Here is a 17,192-nt window from a genome sequence, read left to right on the forward strand (position 1 = left end):
CCAGATGCGCCCTAAAAATAGGTAAACAATTGCCCATCTCTAGAGTGTAGGCCCTTGGTGTGTTCATAAGTTTACCATATCGAGCGTTAACTGTATGGGTAATCCAACATAATTCGCTCGAGTCTTACTTTCAATATTAATATACGAGATATATACCAATATATATATATATTCATATATATATGTATATTTACAATTCTCCGATTTTGTATAAATGAATTAACGCACACACACAGAACACACACATATGTAGCTGTAACATTTACTTAGTGGCCTAGAGTTTTCTATATACAATACATATACATATATGTAATAAGCGTAATGTTAATTGTAAATATCGGCACGTTGTTCAGTCCGATCAGTCTAGAGTTCTAGACGCCTAAATGCTGCGCGTAGCTCGATAACAAAAAATCAAAACAAAACAAAAAAAAAAAAAATAATAAAACAACAAGAATTTTGGTCATTATGTTCAAGTTCAGCCAAAGATGCCATTGCGATCTGCACACATATATATATGTACATATATACATACATGCATAGCTAATCCACTTTTTCGAATACCCCTACGAGAACGCGTGCCTCCCTCTTCCATCATTTTAACACACAAACTGCTGGCAGAAATAAAGGGGATACATTAATATTGCTAATTATTATATACATATATATATATATATATATATATATATATATATATATATATATATATATATATATATATATATATATATATATATCTCTTTTTTATAATCGTATGTAAATTATCAGGTTTTCCCAACTATGGAACAACTATGTATTTCTCTCCCACTTACAGATGTATTGCATGAGTTATTGTTTCATGAAGCTCTCAAACTATATAATATATGAACAATCTGTTTTGATATACATATATATGTGACAGTTGCAGAGAGTGAGGCTGCTGGGTTGGTTGGTTACGCACAATATATGTATGTACTAGGTTTTGTTGTTGTTTATGTATTACGTAATATAGTTGGGTCAGTAACTTTGTTATAGATTAAAATATTTATAAAATTACTATTTATATAAAGAAGTATATATATATATTAATACTATATATATACATAGTAAAAAATAATTAATAAAAATATGTATAGTGCAAATTTATGAGCGCGCCGCTCGATAGCAACAACTAACAACTTTGGCCAAATACGAAACCAATGTGTAATTGCCAAATATAAACATTAACTAGAGAAGCAACAAATTCACGAAAATCGAAACAGCTAGTTTATACATACTAACTTAATGTAGATAAGTACATATTATTATATAGTATATATATATAGACAGGAAGAGATGCTTATATGAACAAATTATTTTAACAAGAAGCAACAGCAAACAGATGTAGACAGGCGTGTCTCGCCCAGTATAACAAAAGAAGTTATTGTAATAAAATGTAATGATGAAAGGGAAAATTCCAATTACATATGAGTACGTCTAAAAAAAACACAAACAACAACAACAAAAATAAAATAAAATCGTTGAAATTGTATATAACACTGCTATTGGGAATTTTTTCAAAAAAACGTTTTAAAAAAAATCCCTCAGCTACGCTTTGTACACTGCACCGACACGTGCCACACACAGAGCGTGTAATACGGGGGGCGTACGTGCGGCCTTCTAAGTTTTGTTTTTTACACTATATACATAGCACCCTAAACTGACCTGCCCCAAAGATTACGAGGCGTTTTGCAGCACGGACTTGAATGCCGTTCGCATGTGCACGCAGAAACAGCGCGGGAAACGCATATATTTTTAGACCGATCGCATTTGAGGAATTCAAATTTTTGCACATTTCGGCAACCCGCATCGGTCTGCGTAATAGTTGCACACTAAATTGCCAGCAAAATCACTGCTGCTTAAAAGGGCAGGATTGTTCCAGACGACAGTTAGTATCGAAGGCGACGTGTAGCTGTGGACACTGTACGACCACTTAGACACACTGAACCCATCACTTCCGCTTTGCCAAAAAAGGATGCACATTAGTGCGAATCACTAATAAGATGAAACTTATTCTTATATTCTTACTGGTCGCAGCCAGCAATGCGTTCACGCTATTTGGGCCCCATATTCGCCTTGTCCCTGGCGACAGTCCAAACGAAATTGTATTGCACTTCCGAAACCCGTGCAACAACAAGCCGAGCCGTACAACGACTCTGCAGCCGCCGACACCACCATGCGAGCACAGCACAAGCACGTCTCAACCAAAAACAACGAAGTGCCCCCACGAAACAACTACTCCAAAAACAACGCAATGTCCGCACGAACCAACAACGCCAACAACAACGCAATGTCCGCACGAACCAACAACTTCTCAGACGCCAACAACTCCTAAAATAACGACGCCTACAACTCCTAAAATAACGACTCCAACAACTCCTAAAATAACGACTCCAACAACTCCTAAAATAACGACGCCCACTACTCCTAAAATAACGACGCCCACAACTCCTAAGATAACAACTCAGACAACTCCCAAGATAACGACTCCAACAACTCCAAAGATAACAACGCCTACAACTCCTAAAATCACGACTCCAACAACTCCTAAAATCACGACAACTTCTCAGACGCCAACAACTCCTAAAATAACGACGCCCACAACTCCTAAAATAACGACGCCCACAACTCCTAAGATAACAACGCCTACAACTCCTAAGATAACAACGCCTACAACTCCTAAAATAACGACGCCTACAACTCCTAAAATAACGACGCCTACAACTCCTAAAATAACGACTCCAACAACTCCTAATATAACGACTCCAACAACTCCTAAAATAACGACGCCCACTACTCCTAAAATAACGACGCCCACAACTCCTAAGATAACGACTCCAACAACTCCCAAGATAACGACTCCAACAACTCCCAAGATAACAACGCCTACAACTCCTACAATAACGACGCCCACAACTCCTAAAATAACGACGCCCACAACCCCTAAAATAACGACGCCTACAACTCCTAAAATAACGACGCCCACAACCCCTAAAATCACGACGCCCACAACTCCTAAAATCACGTCGCCTACAACTCCTAAAATCACGTCGCCTACAACTCCTAAAATAACGACGCCCACAACCCCTAAAATAACGACGCCCACAACTCCTAAGATAACAACGCCTACAACTCCTAAAATCACGTCGCCTACAACTCCTAATATAACGACGCCCACAACCCCTAAAATAACGACGCCCACAACTCCTAAAATAACGACGCCTACAACTCCTAAAATAACGACGCCCACAACTCCTAAAATAACGACGCCCACAACCCCTAAAATCACGACGCCCACAACTCCTAAGATAACGACTCCAACAACTCCCAAGATAACAACGCCTACAACTCCTAAAATCACGTCGCCTACAACTCCTAAAATAACGACGCCCACAACTCCTAAAATCACGTCGCCTACAACTCCTAAAATAACGACGCCCACAACTCCTAAGATAACAACTCCAACAACTCCCAAGATAACGACGCCTACAACTCCTAAAATCACGACGCCCACAACTCCTAAAATAACGACGCCCACAACTCCTAAGATAACAACGCCTACAACTCCTAAAATCACGTCGCCTACAACTCCTAAAATAACGACGCCCACAACCCCTAAAATCACGACGCCCACAACTCCTAAAATAACGACGCCCACAACTCCTAAGATAACAACGCCTACAACTCCTAAGATAACAACGCCTACAACTCCTAAAATCACGTCGCCAACAACTCCTAAAATCACGTCGCCTACAACTCCTAAAATAACGACGCCTACAACTCCTAAAATAACGACGCCTACAACTCCTAAAATAACGACTCCCACAACCCCTAAAATCACGACGCCCACAACTCCTAAGATAACGACTCCAACAACTCCCAAGATAACAACGCCTACAACTCCTAAAATCACGTCGCCTACAACTCCTAAAATAACGACGCCCACAACTCCTAAAATCACGTCGCCTACAACTCCTAAAATAACGACGCCCACAACTCCTAAGATAACGACTCCAACAACTCCCAAGATAACGACGCCCACAACTCCTAAGATAACAACGCCTACAACTCCTAAAATCACGACGCCCACAACTCCTAAAATAACGACTCCAACAACTCCTAAAATAACGACGCCTACAACTCCTAAAATAACGACGCCTACAACTCCTAAAATAACGACGCCCACAACCCCTAAAATCACGACGCCCACAACTCCTAAAATAACGACGCCCACAACTCCTAAAATAACGACGCCCACAACCCCTAAAATCACGACGCCTACAACTCCTAAAATAACGACTCCAACAACTCCTAAAATAACGACGCCTACAACTCCTAAAATAACGACGCCTACAACTCCTAAAATAACGACGCCCACAACCCCTAAAATCACGACGCCCACAACTCCTAAAATAACGACGCCCACAACTCCTAAGATAACAACGCCTACAACTCCTAAGATAACAACGCCTACAACTCCTAAAATCACGTCGCCTACAACTCCTAAAATCACGACGCCCACAACTCCTAAAATAACGACGCCCACAACTCCTAAAATAACGACGCCCACAACTCCTAAAATCACGTCGCCTACAACTCCTAAAATCACGTCGCCTACAACTCCTAAAATAACGACGCCTACAACTCCTAAAATAACGACGCCTACAACTCCTAAAATAACGACGCCTACAACTCCTAAAATAACGACGCCCACAACCCCTAAAATCACGACGCCCACAACTCCTAAGATAACGACTCCAACAACTCCTAAGATAACAACGCCCACAACTCCTAAAATCACGTCGCCTACAACTCCTAAAATAACGACGCCCACAACCCCTAAAATCACGACGCCCACAACTCCTAAGATAACGACTCCAACAACTCCCAAGATAACAACGCCCACAACTCCTAAAATCACGTCGCCTACAACTCCTAAAATAACGACGCCCACAACCCCTAAAATCACGTCGCCTACAACTCCTAAAATCACGTCGCCTACAACTCCTAAAATAACGACGCCCACAACCCCTAAAATCACGACGCCCACAACTCCTAAGATAACGACTCCAACAACTCCCAAGATAACAACGCCTACAACTCCTAAAATCACGTCGCCTACAACTCCTAAAATAACGACGCCCACAACTCCTAAAATCACGTCGCCTACAACTCCTAAAATAACGACGCCTACAACTCCCAAGATAACAACGCCCACAACTCCTAAAATCACGTCGCCTACAACTCCTAAAATAACGACGCCCACAACCCCTAAAATCACGTCGCCTACAACTCCTAAAATAACGACGCCCACAACTCCTAAAATAACGACGCCTACAACTCCTAAAATCACGACGCCCACAACTCCTAAGATAACGACTCCAACAACTCCCAAGATAACAACGCCTACAACTCCTAAAATCACGTCGCCTACAACTCCTAAAATAACGACGCCCACAACTCCTAAAATCACGTCGCCTACAACTCCTAAAATAACGACGCCTACAACTCCTAAAATAACGACGCCTACAACTCCTAAAATAACGACGCCCACAACTCCTAAAATAACGACGCCCACAACCCCTAAAATCACGACGCCTACAACTCCTAAAATAACGACTCCAACAACTCCTAAAATAACGACGCCTACAACTCCTAAAATAACGACGCCTACAACTCCTAAAATAACGACGCCCACAACCCCTAAAATCACGACGCCCACAACTCCTAAAATAACGACGCCCACAACTCCTAAGATAACAACGCCTACAACTCCTAAGATAACAACGCCTACAACTCCTAAAATCACGTCGCCTACAACTCCTAAAATCACGACGCCCACAACTCCTAAAATAACGACGCCCACAACCCCTAAAATAACGACGCCCACAACTCCTAAAATCACGTCGCCTACAACTCCTAAAATCACGTCGCCTACAACTCCTAAAATAACGACGCCTACAACTCCTAAAATAACGACGCCTACAACTCCTAAAATAACGACGCCTACAACTCCTAAAATAACGACGCCCACAACCCCTAAAATCACGACGCCCACAACTCCTAAGATAACGACTCCAACAACTCCTAAGATAACAACGCCCACAACTCCTAAAATCACGTCGCCTACAACTCCTAAAATAACGACGCCCACAACCCCTAAAATCACGACGCCCACAACTCCTAAGATAACGACTCCAACAACTCCCAAGATAACAACGCCCACAACTCCTAAAATCACGTCGCCTACAACTCCTAAAATAACGACGCCCACAACCCCTAAAATCACGTCGCCTACAACTCCTAAAATCACGTCGCCTACAACTCCTAAAATAACGACGCCCACAACCCCTAAAATCACGCCGCCCACAACTCCTAAGATAACGACTCCAACAACTCCCAAGATAACAACGCCTACAACTCCTAAAATCACGTCGCCTACAACTCCTAAAATAACGACGCCCACAACTCCTAAAATCACGTCGCCTACAACTCCTAAAATAACGACGCCTACAACTCCCAAGATAACAACGCCCACAACTCCTAAAATCACGTCGCCTACAACTCCTAAAATAACGACGCCCACAACCCCTAAAATCACGTCGCCTACAACTCCTAAAATAACGACGCCCACAACTCCTAAAATAACGACGCCTACAACTCCTAAAATCACGACGCCCACAACTCCTAAGATAACGACTCCAACAACTCCCAAGATAACAACGCCTACAACTCCTAAAATCACGTCGCCTACAACTCCTAAAATAACGACGCCCACAACTCCTAAAATCACGTCGCCTACAACTCCTAAAATAACGACGCCTACAACTCCTAAAATAACGACGCCTACAACTCCTAAAATAACGACGCCCACAACTCCTAAAATAACGACGCCCACAACCCCTAAAATCACGACGCCTACAACTCCTAAAATAACGACTCCAACAACTCCTAAAATAACGACGCCTACAACTCCTAAAATAACGACGCCTACAACTCCTAAAATAACGACGCCCACAACCCCTAAAATCACGACGCCCACAACTCCTAAAATAACGACGCCCACAACTCCTAAGATAACAACGCCTACAACTCCTAAGATAACAACGCCTACAACTCCTAAAATCACGTCGCCTACAACTCCTAAAATCACGACGCCCACAACTCCTAAAATAACGACGCCCACAACCCCTAAAATAACGACGCCCACAACTCCTAAAATCACGTCGCCTACAACTCCTAAAATCACGTCGCCTACAACTCCTAAAATAACGACGCCTACAACTCCTAAAATAACGACGCCTACAACTCCTAAAATAACGACGCCTACAACTCCTAAAATAACGACGCCCACAACCCCTAAAATCACGACGCCCACAACTCCTAATATAACGACTCCAACAACTCCTAAGATAACAACGCCCACAACTCCTAAAATCACGTCGCCTACAACTCCTAAAATAACGACGCCCACAACCCCTAAAATCACGACGCCCACAACTCCTAAGATAACGACTCCAACAACTCCCAAGATAACAACGCCCACAACTCCTAAAATCACGTCGCCTACAACTCCTAAAATAACGACGCCCACAACCCCTAAAATCACGTCGCCTACAACTCCTAAAATCACGTCGCCTACAACTCCTAAAATAACGACGCCCACAACCCCTAAAATCACGACGCCCACAACTCCTAAGATAACGACTCCAACAACTCCCAAGATAACAACGCCTACAACTCCTAAAATCACGTCGCCTACAACTCCTAAAATAACGACGCCCACAACTCCTAAAATCACGTCGCCTACAACTCCTAAAATAACGACGCCTACAACTCCCAAGATAACAACGCCCACAACTCCTAAAATCACGTCGCCTACAACTCCTAAAATAACGACGCCCACAACCCCTAAAATCACGTCGCCTACAACTCCTAAAATAACGACGCCCACAACTCCTAAAATAACGACGCCTACAACTCCTAAAATCACGACGCCCACAACTCCTAAGATAACGACTCCAACAACTCCCAAGATAACAACGCCTACAACTCCTAAAATCACGTCGCCTACAACTCCTAAAATAACGACGCCCACAACTCCTAAAATCACGTCGCCTACAACTCCTAAAATAACGACGCCTACAACTCCTAAAATAACGACGCCTACAACTCCTAAAATAACGACGCCCACAACTCCTAAAATAACGACGCCCACAACCCCTAAAATCACGACGCCCACAACTCCTAAGATAACAACGCCTACAACTCCTAAAATCACGTCGCCTACAACTCCTAAAATAACGACGCCCACAACTCCTAAAATCACGTCGCCTACAACTCCTAAAATAACGACGCCTACAACTCCTAAAATAACGACGCCCACAACCCCTAAAATCACGACGCCCACAACTCCTAAGATAACGACTCCAACAACTCCCAAGATAACAACGCCTACAACTCCTAAAATCACGTCGCCTACAACTCCTAAAATAACGACGCCCACAACTCCTAAAATCACGTCGCCCACAACTCCTAAAATCACGTCGCCTACAACTCCTAAAATAACGACGCCCACAACCCCTAAAATCACATCGCCTACAACTCCTAAAATAACGACGCCCACAACTCCTAAAATAACGACGCCCACAACCCCTAAAATCACGACGCCCACAACTCCTAAGATAACGACTCCAACAACTCCCAAGATAACAACGCCTACAACTCCTAAAATCACGTCGCCTACAACTCCTAAAATAACGACGCCCACAACTCCTAAAATCACGTCGCCCACAACTCCTAAAATCACGTCGCCTACAACTCCTAAAATAACGACGCCCACAACCCCTAAAATCACGACGCCCACAACTCCTAAGATAACAACGCCTACAACTCCTAAAATCACGTCGCCTACAACTCCTAAAATAACGACGCCTACAACTCCTAAAATAACGACTCCTACAACTCCTAAAATAACGACGCCCACAACTCCTAAAATAACGACGCCCACAACCCCTAAAATCACGACGCCCACAACTCCTAAGATAACGACTCCAACAACTCCCAAGATAACAACGCCCACAACTCCTAAAATCACGTCGCCTACAACTCCTAAAATAACGACGCCCACAACAACTAAAATCACGTCGCCTACAACTCCTAAAATAACGACGCCAACAACTCCTAAAATAACGACGCCCACAACCCCTAAAATCACGACGCCCACAACTCCTAAAATAACGACGCCCACAACCCCTAAAATCACGTCGCCTACAACTCCTAAAATCACGTCGCCTACAACTCCTAAAATAACGACGCCCACAACCCCTAAAATCACGACGCCCACAACTCCTAAGATAACGACTCCAACAACTCCCAAGATAACAACGCCTACAACTCCTAAAATCACGTCGCCTACAACTCCTAAAATAACGACGCCCACAACTCCTAAAATCACGTCGCCTACAACTCCTAAAATAACGACGCCTACAACTCCTAAAATAACGACGCCTACAACTCCTAAAATAACGACGCCCACAACTCCTAAAATAACGACGCCCACAACCCCAAAAATCACGACGCCCACAACTCCTAAGATAACAACGCCCACAACTCCTAAAATCACGTCGCCTACAACTCCTAAAATAACGACGCCCACAACCCCTAAAATCACGACGCCCACAACTCCTAAGATAACGACTCCAACAACTCCCAAGATAACAACGCCCACAACTCCTAAAATCACGTCGCCTACAACTCCTAAAATAACGACGCCCACAACTCCTAAAATCACGTCGCCTACAACTCCTAAAATAACGACGCCTACAACTCCCAAGATAACAACGCCCACAACTCCTAAAATCACGTCGCCTACAACTCCTAAAATAACGACTCCAACAACTCCTAAAATAACGACTCCAACAACTCCTAAAATAACGACGCCCACAACTCCTAAAATAACGACGCCTACAACACCTAAAATCACGACGCCCACAACTCCTAAGATAACGACGCCCACAACTCCTAAGATAACAACGCCTACAACTCCTAAAATCACGTCGCCTACAACTCCTAAAATCACGTCGCCTACAACTCCTAAAATAACGACGCCTACAACTCCTAAAATAACGACGCCTACAACTCCTAAAATAACGACGCCTACAACCCCTAAAATCACGACGCCCACAACTCCTAAGATAACGACTCCAACAACTCCCAAGATAACAACGCCCACAACTCCTAAAATCACGTCGCCTACAACTCCTAAAATAACGACGCCCACAACCCCTAAAATCACGTCGCCTACAACTCCTAAAATCACGTCGCCTACAACTCCTAAAATAACGACGCCCACAACCCCTAAAATAACGACTCCCACAACTCCTAAAATCACGTCGCCTACAACTCCTAAAATAACGACACCCACAACCCCTAAGATAACGACGCCTACAACTCCTAAAATAACGACTCCAACAACTCCTAAAATCACGACGCCCACAACTCCTAAAATAACGACGCCAACAACTCCTAAAATAACGACGCCCACAACTCCTAAAATCACGTCGCCTACAACTCCTAAAATAACGACGCCCACAACTCCTAAAATCACGTCGCCTACAACTCCTAAAATCACGTCGCCTACAACTCCTAAAATCACGACGCCCACAACTCCTAAGATAACGACTCCAACAACTCCCAAGATAACAACGCCTACAACTCCTAAAATCACGTCGCCTACAACTCCTAAAATTACGACGCCTACAACTCCTAAAATAACGACGCCTACAACTCCTAAAATAACGAAGCCTACAACTCCTAAAATAACGACGCCCACAACCCCTAAAATCACGACGCCCACAACTCCTAAAATAACGACGCCCACAACTCCTAAGATAACAACGCCTACAACTCCTAAAATCACGTCGCCTACAACTCCTAAAATCACGTCGCCTACAACTCCTAAAATAACGACGCCTACAACTCCTAAAATAACGACGCCCACAACTCCTAAGATAACGACTCCAACAACTCCCAAGATAACAACGCCTACAACTCCTAAAATCACGTCGCCTACAACTCCTAAAATAACGACGCCCACAACTCCTAAAATCACGTCGCCTACAACTCCTAAAATAACGACGCCCACAACTCCTAAGATAACAACGCCTACAACTCCTAAAATCACGTCGCCTACAACTCCTAAAATCACGTCGCCTACAACTCCTAAAATAACGACGCCTACAACTCCTAAAATAACGACGCCTACAACTCCTAAAATAACGACGCCTACAACCCCTAAAATCACGACGCCCACAACTCCTAAGATAACGACTCCAACAACTCCCAAGATAACAACGCCCACAACTCCTAAAATCACGTCGCCTACAACTCCTAAAATAACGACGCCCACAACCCCTAAAATCACGTCGCCTACAACTCCTAAAATCACGTCGCCTACAACTCCTAAAATAACGACGCCCACAACCCCTAAAATAACGACTCCCACAACTCCTATAATCACGTCGCCTACAACTCCTAAAATAACGACACCCACAACCCCTAAGATAACGACGCCTACAACTCCTAAAATAACGACTCCAACAACTCCTAAAATCACGACGCCCACAACTCCTAAAATAACGACGCCCACAACTCCTAAAATAACGACGCCGACAACTCCTAAAATCACGTCGCCTACAACTCCTAAAATAACGACGCCCACAACTCCTAAAATCACGTCGCCTACAACTCCTAAAATCACGTCGCCTACAACTCCTAAGATAACGACGCCCACAACACCTAAGATAACAACGCCTACAACTCCCAAAATCACGTCACCTACAACTCCTAAAATCACGACGCCTACAACTCCTAAAATAACGACGCCCACAACTCCTAAAATAACGACTCCAACAACTCCTAAGATAACGACTCCAACAACGCCCAAGATAACAACGCCTACAACTCCTAAAGTCACGACTCCTACAACTCCTAAAATCACGAAGCCTACAACTCCTAAAATCACGACTCCAACAACTCCTAAAGTAACGAAGCCTACAACTCCTAAAGTAACGACTCCAACAACTCCTAAAATCACGAAGCCCACAACTCCTAAAATCACGACGCCCACAACTCCTAAAATAACGAACCCTACAACTCCTGAAATTACGAAGCCTACAACTCCTAAAATCACGACTCCAACAACTCCTAAAGTAACGAAGCCTACAACTCCTAAAGTAACGACTCCAACAACTCCTAAAATAACCTATCCAACAAAACCTACGACACCTGAAGTAACGAAACCAACTAAGCCATCTAAGCCAACAACACTTAAGCCGACGAGTCCAACTAAACCGACATATCCAACAGAATCCACAACACCCAAATTTACCAGGCCAACTACTCTAAGTCCAACCAAGCCCACAAAACCAACAAAGCCAACCGGGCCAACTTATCCTACATATCCCACTTACAAACCGACTAAACCAACCTATAAGCCTACATGGAAACCAACCAGCAAGCCCACGAGGAAACCAAACCATAGCTCAGAGAGCCATGAGCACGATGACTCCAAATCTAAGGAAGACAACAGCTCAGAGGGTCACTCGAAGCCAACTCGCAAGCCACATAACAGCTCAGGAAGTCATGAAGACAACAGCTCAAAGGGTCACTCGAAGCCAACTCGCAAGCCACATAACAGCTCAGGAAGTCATGAAGACAACAGCTCAGAGGGTCACTCGAAGCCAACTCGCAAGCCACATAACAGCTCAGGAAGTCATGAAGACAACAGCTCAAAGGGTCACTCGAAGCCAACTCGCAAGCCACATAACAGCTCAGGAAGTCATGAAGACAACAGCTCAGAGGGTCACTCGAAGCCAACTCGCAAGCCACACAACAGTTCAGGAAGTCATGAGGGTGATGATTCCAAATCTAAGGAAGACAACAGCTCAAAGGGTCACTCGAAGCCAACTAGCAAGCCACACAACAGTTCAGGAAGTCATGAGGGTGATGATTCCAAATCTAAGGAAGACAACAGCTCAAAGGGTCACTCGAAGCCAACTAGCAAGCCACACAACAGTTCAGGAAGTCATGAGGGTGATGATTCCAAATCTAAGGAAGACAACAGCTCAAAGGGTCACTCGAAGCCAACTAGCAAGCCACACAAAAGCTCAGGAAGTCATGAGGGTGATGATTCCAAATCTAAGGAAGACAACAGCTCAAAGGGTCACTCGAAGCCAACTAGCAAGCCACACAAAAGCTCAGGAAGTCATGAGGGTGATGATTCCAAATCTAAGGAAGACAACAGCTCAAAGGGTCACTCGAAGCCCCCTCAGAGTTCAGGTAGCCAAAAGGGAGATGACTCCAAATCCAAAGAGGACAACAACTCAAAAGGTAACTGGAAGCAAACTAGTAGCCCAGGAAAAGAAACGATTTAAAATTCACGTGTAAATATGCCAACGGGAAGGAGTTCCTAAGGAACCAAAGCTGACGACATCTTGTTAAACAAAGTTAAGAGACTTTTAAAGTCATTAAAGTCATAAGAATGATTAAGTCCATTTAGGAACTCAGCCCACCAGCCCTCATTGGATCGCTCTTGAAGTGGATTTACGAGATTATCTCCAGAATGCCAACAATAATACATGTTTTAAGGATTTTTTTTATAGTGTTCTATTTTTGTGTGAAGTTTTGAAAAACTAATAAATACAGGGATTATTTTGATTAAAAAAGTATGCTATTACTTTTATTATAGAAACAATTGGACAATCGAGCCTTTATATTCCTTTCGAAATACAATGCAAAAACAACTCCTAGAAGTGTTCCAAAAATTGATTTTCTCTGAAATTGCATTACGGTACGTTTTTTTTTTAATTACAACCAAAACAAGAACACCCAAGTGAAATGCACATAAAACAATATACAAGTGTACCTAAAGATGCAGTTTAATAGAAAATTCGTAATACCTATAGAAGGTATATATCATATTTGGGTTATGGAATCTTAAAATAATCGTGGCAATGTGGGTTCATGCAGCATGAATCAAAATAAGCGGCTTTCATTAAAAAAAATACACGAGGAAATGAATCATAATAATAAACTAGTTGGGTACCCCTAGAGCTTACTTACATACGTTTGGAGGATTTCATAATCTTACATCAAGTGTTCTATAAAAAAAATATATATATAAAATTGATAGCTAGGATAGGTAGAATTTGTGGCGGGCAGAATACTTAAAAAATTAAATTGGTATGTTATTGTCTAGTAAATTGCCATCCTCGGCACTCTCCTCGCTATCGTAGTCATAAACGGCATCTTTCCAGTCACATAATGCTGGATATTTCTCGCTTACTCGATATGGACACTTCGAAGCCATCGGTCCCGTTTGGTAGATCGGCTCGTTAAATATGTTATTATAGTCGTAGTTACAGGTGAGCATAAACTGGAATATGTTGCCGCCTCGTTGTGGTTGTGGATCAAGATATCGAACAGCTGCGCAGCCCACTCGATGTACACGATCGGCAACGAGTAGTGTGAAGTGGCCAATCTTTTTCCTAATCAATAGAATAATGGTAATATTAGCCAAGTGTTTAAGTTTTATGGACGAGTTCATGCAATAAATACTGACTCCAAGAAATCTTGTTATACCCTCTTGTTATACCCTCTACCCGTAGGGTAAAAAGGGTATATGTACCATGCAGAAGGAAGCATATCCGACCCCATAAAGTATAGATATTCTTGATCAGCATGAAGAGAGAAATCGATCTAGACATGTCCGTCCGTCTGTCCGCCCGTCTGGATGAACGCCTGGATTTCGGAAACGGTTGAGCGCACATCAACCAAACTTGGTAAGTAGACGCTCCTAGTCCCTAGGTTACACGAGTTTATTTTACTTTTTTGAATTTCCTTTCCATTTGCTTCTGCTAGAGGCGCATATACCCCAGTGTCGGACATTTACCTGGGTACAAGGTATTTCACTTTCGGGCATGTTCGACTGTAGCATTCTCTCTTGATGTTTATAATGCACAAATTCAAAAGCTTTTATAACAAGGATCTAGTCAAAAAGAACTCATCTAAAAGTCCCTTTGAAAAATATGTGTGCAAATTTTTTGCCTGTCTGACCGGGTATTTTTGGATTGTTAATAACTTTAAATTTGTTTGCCTCGCTCTACGGCTGTCGAATAATCTTTCAAATCTTTCAAATTCAAAGGTTTTTATGACCAGCAAGCCAACATGGTAGTCAAAAAGTACGCATCTAAAAAACCCCTTAAAAAATATGTGTGTAAATTTTGGATTTTTAATAACATTTGCACTTCTCTGCCCCGCTCTACCTTACGACTGTAGAATAATCTTTCTTCGTTAATATTTTCAATTATTTTCTTTTAATTCCTATTAAAGAAGTTCCATTGTTATCGGGTTGTGGAATACTTACCCCTGCGGATGCGGACGGTAGCTATTAATGAATGTCTGATTCGCATCCAAGTACTCGCGAAACCAGTTCACAACAAAGGCCTTCATACGCCTCGAATGCGACTTGAAGTCGCGTCCGATCCAAAAGTAGCCAATGTTCTGTCCACTGAACTTGTAGTGCGGTGTATTGCGGCACTTGTCGTGCGCAAACTGGCATCGCTTGGCGTGCAGTGTGGCCAGATGCTCTAGTTCGGCATCCCAGCGCAGGAGCGGCATATGAGCGGCTGGCTTGTAGCCCGGCAGTTCGCCTCCAGCTATACGGGCTCTGGCTAAATTGTGCAGGTCCAGTAATAGAGTTCGTCGCCGTTCACTCATGTACAGTAAATGGGGCTTGGGACCGCAGCGAGGGGCGAAGCTGCCGTTGTTGCCGCAACCGATGTGCGGCATCTGTACGATGTGTGTGCCATTGAACAGCTCGCAGAGCGAGGGCGTACAATAGGCTGTGTTTGCATCACTTGGCGTTGTTGTTGTTGTTGGTGTTGGTGTTGTCTCATTTTCTGCTCCTCGAGTGTCTTGCAGCAATATCAGCAGCACTGCAGCAAAAATGCTGCACTTGCTCGATAATCTCAGCATTTGACAGAGTTTGTTCGGTTTCCTTTCCTTGGACCGCTCGTCAGACCGTACCGGGTCATGCACCACGCGCTACTGAGCTCAGCCATTACGCCCCATTTGGCTTATGAATCGAAGCGTTGCCTCGTCTATGGCCGTTAGGGAAGCTGTGGCTGTGATTATGGCTGCGACTGCGCAGTTGCGTCGTCGTCGTAGTCGCAGTGGCTGTTGCTGTAGTCGTCATAGACGTCGCGTCGCCGCGACTGCGCTTGTGAGTTCGCAATAGAGATGATCGCGTTACATCAAACATTCTGCGCCGTGAGTTTTAAATTTCCTTGACTGATACGTGTGAGTAAATATAATATAAAGAAAATGTTGTGAAAAGTTCGCGCATTTTTTAAACTATATATTTTAAAAGCCTGTTAATATTCAAGTTTGCTCTTAATTTTTTTTATTAATTAATTATTTCCTAATGTGACAAGAAAAATTCTTTTAAACTAATGCACTAGCTAAAAAACATAAAATTTTGTTTTTGATAACATTTAAAATGATTTCATTAACCTTAAGCTATCTTTTAAAACTTAGAGTTTAATTTCAATGGATTTTGTTGTACTTCAAACATTTTACAGTGTTAGTTATATATTTTTAAAGAACAAATTTAGTTTTTCCTTAATTGCTATTTTTTTCCCAAAATATTATTTCGATTATTTATTATTTTTAAATTTTATTTTATTGCAGAAATATGAAGTTTCTAATTTATAATTTCATTACAAATTTGAAGAAAACCGATATCAGGTATTGACAACACTAACAAATACATTTTTATTAAACTGTATACCTTCTTATTTTGTTGATTTTTATAACCAATACAATTTGTTTGATATTTATCGATTTAGCGTTACTCCCATGTCATGTCTCGTCATGCGCATCTCTAGCTGATAGTTTGTTGCTGCTTTCTTGCGAGCCCGAGAGCTTGTGTGCAGAATTTCCAATTGGCAGCGGCGCTTCCCTCACTTCCGACCTACGACATGGCGAACCGGTTTAATCGCCGCGGCGGCACACTAAACAGTGTAATCAAGTGTACTGGGCGGCAAGTGTGGGAAAAATCATTGCTTCAAGGCAATTGCTGCCCGTAAGCGGGAATTATTGGCCAGTCAGCGTTA

General features: G+C 42.9%; 2 protein-coding genes across 2 annotated transcripts; one reads left to right on the forward strand and one right to left on the reverse strand.

The window, feature by feature from the left end:
• Positions 1-1,937: 1,937 nt before the first annotated feature.
• On the forward strand, positions 1,938-13,742 carry LOC115629776 (proteoglycan 4). The gene is made up of 3 exons (XM_030526331.1): positions 1,938-2,360; positions 11,940-12,083; positions 12,189-13,742. The coding sequence occupies exons 1-3, from the start codon at positions 2,019-2,021 to the stop codon at positions 13,449-13,451; spliced, it is 1,749 nt and encodes a 582-aa protein (XP_030382191.1). The 5' UTR covers positions 1,938-2,018; the 3' UTR covers positions 13,452-13,742.
• Positions 13,743-13,983: 241 nt separating this feature from the next.
• LOC115629813 (venom allergen 5) lies at positions 13,984-16,110 on the reverse strand. Its single transcript, XM_030526380.1, has 2 exons — positions 15,443-16,110; positions 13,984-14,564 (listed from the first exon to the last, which is right to left on the reverse strand). The coding sequence occupies exons 1-2, from the start codon at positions 16,051-16,053 to the stop codon at positions 14,252-14,254; spliced, it is 924 nt and encodes a 307-aa protein (XP_030382240.1). The 5' UTR covers positions 16,054-16,110; the 3' UTR covers positions 13,984-14,251.
• Positions 16,111-17,192: the final 1,082 nt, after the last annotated feature.

Source organism: Scaptodrosophila lebanonensis, unplaced genomic scaffold (assembly GCF_003285725.1).
Source record: "Scaptodrosophila lebanonensis strain 11010-0011.00,11010-0021.00 unplaced genomic scaffold, SlebRS2 tig00000165-arrow-arrow-pilon, whole genome shotgun sequence".
Classification (NCBI taxonomy): domain Eukaryota; kingdom Metazoa; phylum Arthropoda; class Insecta; order Diptera; family Drosophilidae; genus Scaptodrosophila; species Scaptodrosophila lebanonensis.